The sequence below is a fragment of the Anser brachyrhynchus genome (assembly GCF_964034855.1).
Source record: "Anser brachyrhynchus genome assembly, chromosome: 3".
In the NCBI taxonomy this organism is placed as follows: Eukaryota; Metazoa; Chordata; class Aves; order Anseriformes; family Anatidae; genus Anser; species Anser brachyrhynchus.
This window is the reverse complement of record NC_137696.1, coordinates 106,733,052-106,740,954: the sequence shown is the minus strand read 5'-3', so window position 1 is coordinate 106,740,954 and position 7,903 is coordinate 106,733,052. Positions and strand designations below refer to the sequence as shown.

Here is a 7,903-nt window from a genome sequence, read left to right as displayed (position 1 = left end):
GATGGACTAGCTCTTGAGCAGGTGTTAATTGTCCTAGCTCTACTGATTTCTTTCAGTTTGTACCAGCTGAAACACTGGCCTAGCATGTCAACCTAATGACAGATTTAGAAACTTTCTTTTCAAGTTGTGATGCTAAATATTTAAATATTGCTTGGGTAGCTGATAATCAAAACAGAATTTATGAGACGTTCGTTAGTAAATAATGGTGAATGTATATCTGTATTAAGAATGGGTCTAAGAATGAGATAACTTCTGAGTTAACATGAGATATCAGAAAATGATGTCTGGATGATATTCATCTGAACAAATACAGATATCTTTAAGGTAGACATCTACTCTGAGCCCCTTTATTGTCCGTGAAGAGAAACAAGCACTTCTAGTAAGTGATTCATTTTATTGTGAGGAAGATAACAACCAAATCAGGTGGATTATAGCTTTAAAGTGTCTGCTTCTCTTTTTGACCAAGGACGGGATTATTGAGTAGCATACTGGGGTACGGATGCCTGCCTTACTCATATCTAAAGTTAGGTGAAATGAATCTCACCCTCAGGGCCTCACATTGACTCCACCTTATTAAGTTGCCCCCCTATTTTTCAGCAGTTACTAAAGCAAAGCTAAGAAAAACATAGTAACTTTGTACCATTCTGTTATAATATTCAGGCTAGTAGAAATAACAGCCCTACCATACATGTATGACCGTATAACTTGGGCTAGCATATTAACTGAAAATTGTATTATGCATATCATTGCTTCTATCTTCCCTTCATGTAACAATTACTTTAAAATTCTTACTTTTCCACAGTTTACATAGCTAAACTGAGAGATTTTGATTTCTACTGATGGATCCACTAAGTAAAATGTTATTTTGATCTTTGCATATAGTTACTGGTTATCTAGTGTTAATGGTGTGTATGGTATGAAAAAAAAAAAAAAAGTGTCAATTTTCTGTTTGTTGTATATTCTTTCTCTTTTGGTGAATGTTATTCACCATTAAGAGAATAAATCCAGTAGTACTCACTCCATTGCCACCTTCCACATTAACAGGAGATACAGGAGTGAGAAAAGTTTGAAACCTAGGCTATTATGTCATATCAGTGATATGATTGTAGAAAACCCCATAAAACTATAAATCTAGGAGTGAAAGGAGAAACATAAGTTTCTATGCCATAATATTTTAGCAGTAGTAGTAATTAGCATTTTGATTGTCTTTTTCTTATCATACTTGTGAAAGAAATTCATGAGAATAGCAAATAAGCAAAAATAGCCTTCTGGACTATAGAGAAATTCACTTAATAAAACTTAACTGCACATGGGCCTTAGTGTAATAGAATTGCTGTATGATTAACAATATTTGACATGCAGTTTGTTTTCTGTCCATGCGATTGCAACAACAGTTCCAATTGTAGCCACTTTTTTCTTTTCTTTTCCTTTTTCTTTCTTTCTTTGTTTCTTTCTTTGTTTCTGTTTTTTATGCAGAAGACCATCAAATGAATTGTCACAATACTCGAATAATGCAAGACACAGAAAAAGACGATAACAATAATGATGAGTATGATAATTACGATGAACTGGTGGCCAAGTCATTGTTAAATCTTGGCAAAATTGCAGAGGATGCAGCATACAGAGCCAGGACAGAATCAGAAATGAACAGCAATACATCTAATAGTCTGGAAGATGATAGTGACAAAAATGAAAATATTGGTCGGAAAAGTGAGCTGAGTTTAGATTTAGACAGCGATGTTGTTAGGGAAACAGTGGACTCCCTTAAATTACTAGCACAAGGACATGGTGTAGTGCTATCAGAAAACATTAATGACAGAAATTATGCAGACAATACTTCACAGCAAGATAATAGGAATATGAACTTTGTAATGCTAGGGAAGCCTGTGAACAATGGACTTACGGAAAAAATGGTGGAGGAGAGTGATGAAGAGGTGTGTCTCAGCAGTTTGGAGTGCTTAAGGAACCAGTGTTTTGATCTGGCTAGGAAACTCAGTGAGACAAACCCACAGGAAAGAAATCAACAGCAAAACATGAACACTCGTCAGCATGTCAGGCAAGAAGATGACTTCCAAGGAAGAACACCAGACCGGAATTACTCTGATATGATGAACCTAATGAGGCTTGAAGAACAGTTGAGCCCCAGATCTAGGACTTTTTCTAGCTGTGCAAAGGAGGATGGTTGTCATGAAAGAGACGATGATACCACCTCTATTACTTCAGATAGGTCTGAAGAAGTGTTTGATATGACAAAAGGTAACTTAACCCTTCTTGAGAAAGCAATTGCTTTGGAAACTGAGAGAGCAAAAGCCATGAGAGAAAAAATGGCAGTGGAAGCTGGAAGGAGGGATAATATGAGATCATTTGAGGAACAGTCTCCAAGACAACTTTCTGGGGATGACAGGAAGCCTAAACCCAGTGACGGCCATGTCAAAAAGCCATATTATGGTAAAGGTAATATTTCTATATACCGTATGTTATGTCATGAGAAAGTATGAGCTAACGTGTTAAGTTTTGCATAGAATTCTGAAATGAAGTTATTAATTCTACAAAATGGGAACTTTGTTTAAATTGTAGTAGTGTGGCATGATTGTAAAATAGTGTCATGCTGTGACTATAAAAAAAAAAAAAGCTCATTCTGCAATGTTAGAAATCTGTACAGTATTTCAGTGAATATCATTTGGCTAAATTAAAAAAAAATAACTTTTCAGGGAAACAAAGCAAATAAGAGATCATGTTGAAAGAGGCAAAGATTTTTCTCAAGCATTTAATACATTTTATAGTAATTACTAAAAACAAACTATATCAGAGAGTGGGGTTTTATGTAGCAGGTAGTCAATCAGCTTTAAAGTGCATATTTTACAGGTTGGATTGGATAGGTGGCATCATGATTTATAAAATTATCATCAAACGACAGTTATTGATGAAGCCTCTCCCATCTAAAATGTAGAATTGCCTGATAGAAATTGAACAGTATCAGAATGACCGATAACATAAGATAGGGGCAGTGACTGCACATTAATTATCTTAAGATAGTAAGGTAATGGAAACCATTTGCTATGCAAGGCATGGTGTGGCCTGGGCTGAGATCAATAGCAATTTCTTTCTTATGTGCATTCCACTTCACTGGTTTCATTCCATTGTGGAAACAGTTAAGGTGCTGCCTTGACCATAATTCAATATAAAAGAAAACAAAACCAAAAAAAAAAAAGACAAACAAACAAACAAAAAACAGACTAAAGGTTACCTTTAGAATGCGTTTTAATTTACGGGATTATCCTGGTGATGGTGTTTTTATATTACCACACCACTCTTTAATGTATCAACATCTGTACATGTAGGGCTGTATCGTATAAATTGTTCAGTATATCCTGAGATTCACTGAACACCCTTAATTCCCATTGACTTTAGTGGAAGTTGAGGACATGGTATTTCTTAGGACTTGCTAAGCAGGGACTGGTCTCATCTTATATTTGTTATAACAATACTTGGATTCCTTTCTGAAAATGAACTGGGATGGTTGGCAATTTCCTCCTTTTTATAATTCCTTGTTTTGAAAGAGTAATTCCCTAAGATCTCCCTGTATCGTTCAGGTAGGCAATATCTTGGTCCAAGGAAGGCTTTGATCTTTTTTTACAAAACTTAAAGAAAAGTAATGTCCAGTCTCTTAGAAAAGCATGGAAATTACTGTTGTCAAATACTGTTGTGCTATGTATTTTAGTGAAGTATTGAAGTATTGTTGTTGGTTTAAAAAAAAAAAAAAACACCATAGTCCAGTGAATGCTTTAGTAACTTTGGGTACTTGGGGAAGACAATGTTAGTTAGTGTATTTCTGCATAGCCATGCAGATGTTGTTCTAAATGTCGTTTGCATATGGCGTACATTAGGTGCTTTTTCCCTTTGAATATGTCTCTAATAAAACCACAGAAAACATGACAAAACATTATTATTTTTTCAAGAACCTTTTAATTCTGGTAACGTCCAGCCCTTCCAGTCTCTGTATGGATAGGAAAGCATTTCTGCATATTGATCTACTGTCTCCAAAAAGACAGTATAATCTCTAACAATGGCAAAAGTATGAACTAAATATTTCAGTAAATTCTAAAGCTTCTTTGAACCGTTCTGTCCCTTGGCAGCTGAATCAATAATGGGTCCAAACCCCAGCCAGAGACCCAAAAGACAACATTAAATGTTGTGGTAGTTTGGACCAAGAAACTTTGTGCAGTGGATAGCTCTACACCTTTTTTTTTTTTTTTTTTTTTAAGGCAAGAAAGAAAAAACAATTCCTTCCTTACTTTGAAAAACATAAGAAACACTATTGCACTTGTTGAGAGAGGAAGCTTTAAGTAAGGCAATTGATTATATTGTTTGTTCTGAACTCACATATTATCTTCCAAATACTCCTGGAAGTGTTATCCACAGAGATGTATGATATGGTTAAGTGGAAACTTTTTGGGTACACAGGTTTGCAGTGAGAAATACCTCTGCCTTTTGTTTTGAGGAGTTCTGCTTTCAGAAATCACTGAAACAACCATTAAAGGACCACTAACTAATTTTTCCCTGCTGTTTAAAACTGTCTAAACAACAGTCTAAACTTTCTTCTGAAGTTTATGATTAAGACCTTTTGAGTCCTCTGGCAACATTCACTCAGCCAATACTCCCATTGTGACAAAGAACGAAGATATGTTGCAGAATTAAATAAAACTATGTAATATTTCTGCCATTTAGGATTTACAAAAGAGTATCTAGTGCTTTGTAACAAGTTATGGAAAGTTTAGTCAGACGTCTTCCATTAAAAGCAATGGGAAATTTTGCAAGTACAATTTTATGTGAGTTTTGAAATCATTAAGAATAGTATACAGCATCTTTTCTGACTCATTAGACCATAAAGGCTATTAAAGATCTGATAATGTGCTATAACCTTACAGCATAAAGACCTGAATACTGTAGATTATTTACTTGACATTGTAAGATGTAAGTGTCCAGATCCTCAGGTGCTCTAAATTAGAATGCATTCATTGACCTCAGTGGAGTTACTACAACATGGAGTAGCTAAAGTTTCTCTAGTTTAAAATCTATAAAAAGCCATTATGGTCTACTAATCATCTACATTTTTTGCAGTCCTTGAATATTGTTATATTTACATAATTTATATTTCATTTACATTACTTATTCACATATCTAATACTTTTACACATCCTAAAGTATTTGACATGAAGAGTTGCTTAGAATTGTGTATGTATGTAGCTGTGGGCTTGCTGTTCTAGTGGTCTCAGCACAGGCCTATCTGGCAAGAATTCTAATCCCTCCTCTGACATTCACTCCTTTTGTGGCCTTGGGTTTAACTTTTTGATCTCTTTGTTACAATTTCCTGAAGTATAAGATTATGGTATTTCCAAGAGTGTTGTGATAATTGTATAGCATTTTGAAGATGGATATGTATGTGCATTTATCATTAAAGAGCGTGGAAAAAACAAAACAAAACAATAAAACTGTATACTACAGTTAACATGCAGGCTAAGTAAAGTAAAACTTTCACAATTAGGGATTCCATTTTCAAAATCCAAGGTTTAAATATCACGTTAAAATTGAAGAATGGATTTAAAACATGGAGAGTCATTTGAAAAGAGCTGAAGAGTTTCTCTAAAATGAAGGCGTTTCGGATGGACTTGGAATGTAAGAGTATATTCATATAAAACTACTAGAGGGAAATCAAGGAAAAATAAGTCCACAACTGAATGTGAGCTCTGGATTCTATTTATTCATGCTTAAAAAAAATGGGTTTATTCATGCTTAAAAAAATAGATTGTGTGTGAAGGTCTGCAAGTACTGAAATTTCTACTGATTGTACTGAGGGTTGCATTTATTAAAGCTGGGATGGGATTTAATGTAAGAAAGACTTTGTAAAAAACACATAGAAAAATCTTATTTTCCAGAGAAGAAAGCATAATTCCTGAAGCAGAGCAATGACGAGAGCAGCAAAAAATACTTAAATGAGGATAGCTCAGATTGGGTATTGAAAGGAGGCTGGACTAAAAAAGATGGAAAGGGGATGTTGTCTGATTGTGATCCAAAATGGTAGCAGTTAGAGTATCCTGAATTTTATTCCTTCAATACTAATATAAATATTTGGAATAGTCTCCAAAATCTGACAACTGTAATTAAAATGATGAGATGTGATTTGTATCATGTGCTGGTCTGGAAGGCTAGGAACGTTATTTACAGATGTTCTGTAAAAGAAAACAAGCTGATAAAGTATGTGAGCAAATTCTAGTTCAAGATAAATTTCATCAGCAGTTCCACTACTTTCTTGGCAGAAAACCTTATTTTGTTGAAAAAATATCTATTCAGACTTTTCATTGATTTGTATACAGAAGATCGAACAACATTCTAAAAGGTCATTAACCTTTTAAGCATATGAATATTCAAGCATTACATATGCATGTTTGTAATGGCACAAATTTGCACAGCAAGTGCTACTTTCAGTAATTCTGATTACAATGTTTACCCCACCATAATTTATTGAAGAGAAAGGAATATTTTTACTGTTTATAATGAATTTAAAGAAAACAGAGTCATCTGCTCAGAGAACCTTGGAAAAGGGATTTATTTATGCTGAATCATTGAATCATTATGTTAAAGAGCTGGGTTTGCTACTCTAAGGACATTGAACTTCTGTGACAATACGTTTGCAGAATTTAATAAATCAGGCAAATAAGAATGTAAAGAAGGGAAACTCCAACTAAACAGTTTCCAAATGATCTTACACCCTTGAGCTGATGCTTGCCAGCAGAACGTTGATTGACAGTGGTATGGCTTTGCTACAAAATGGTCACTTTCCAATCACACTGAATGGATACTGCTATGATCATAGGAGCCTGCAGTCTGAAAAGAAGATAATGGGATAAAAGTGACAAAACTGTGTTAAGAAGTAGAAGGGTTTTTTTGTTTGTTTGTTTGTTTGTTTGTTCTAGTTTTCATTAAAAAAAAAAAAAACATTTACCGAAGAGTAAATGACATGATTAAATGAACCTTCTTACAGAAATGTGTAAAGCATCATTCACTTGACACATTTGTTGTAAATTATAGATCCCTCAAGAACAGAAAAGAAAGAGAGCAAATGTCCTACCCCTGGGTGTGATGGAACTGGCCATGTAACGGGGCTTTACCCCCATCACCGCAGTTTGTCAGGATGCCCACACAAAGATAGGGTCCCTCCAGAAAGTAAGTTCACATTGTTTCATGGAAACTGGGGATAAAACTACAAAGATTTTTCTAGCATGCTTTATAAACCTTTAATTTAAAAATTAATTTTATTTTTCAGTATGGTTTGTCTCAACTTAGTCAACTGTTCTGTGTTATACTTTTTCCTTTATTCCATCATTTCCATTCTCTACTAACTTTTACACTAAAAGAACAACTTTTAAAGCTGTATTCTTTGATTTTAGAATGCTAGGTTGTTTTTAAATAGATCTATTCAGTCAACAGAGAAAAAGGTTTCCAGAAGATGTGCACTGCTTTTTCTTCTGCGTGCTTTTGTCACATCAACTGTCCCTGTTGTCTTGTACAGGAATAATTGTACTTGAAAAATTTGATGCCCCTTTCCTTTGTTGTTGTTGTGTCTTAAACATAGTTTATCTTAAACTAATTTATATTATTAAAAATAACAATCTGACTGTTTACTTAGTTACACACCTCAGGATTTTGAGCAATATTCCCCTGTAATTTACATGGGTAGAATTTCCTGACACATCAATGGATTTTGTATGAGGGAGGTTCACCCATCCAGACACAGACATTAATCAGAAAGCAGAGAGCTCCGTTTCTAGAAATCAACCTCCTTGGGTGGTAGAAATGGCATAGTTCTGTTGAAGCTAATTGCTCTATGTTGCTATATGCCAGA

General features: G+C 34.5%; 1 protein-coding gene across 35 annotated transcripts in view; it reads left to right on the top strand.

Annotated features, from left to right (window-relative positions):
* MYT1L (myelin transcription factor 1 like) overlaps positions 1–7,903 on the top strand; it is a 331,277-nt gene that overhangs the window by 247,282 nt on the left and 76,092 nt on the right. For 30 of the 35 annotated variants that reach the window (XM_080588526.1, XM_080588539.1, XM_080588538.1 and 27 more), the window contains 2 exons: positions 1,477–2,454; positions 7,090–7,224. In XM_080588526.1, coding sequence (XP_080444652.1) covers positions 1,477–2,454; positions 7,090–7,224 — 1,113 coding nt within the window. The remainder of the gene's footprint in view (positions 1–1,476; positions 2,455–7,089; positions 7,225–7,903) is intronic. The other 5 variants (XM_080588548.1, XM_080588547.1, XM_080588546.1 and 2 more) reach the window with 2 other exon arrangements.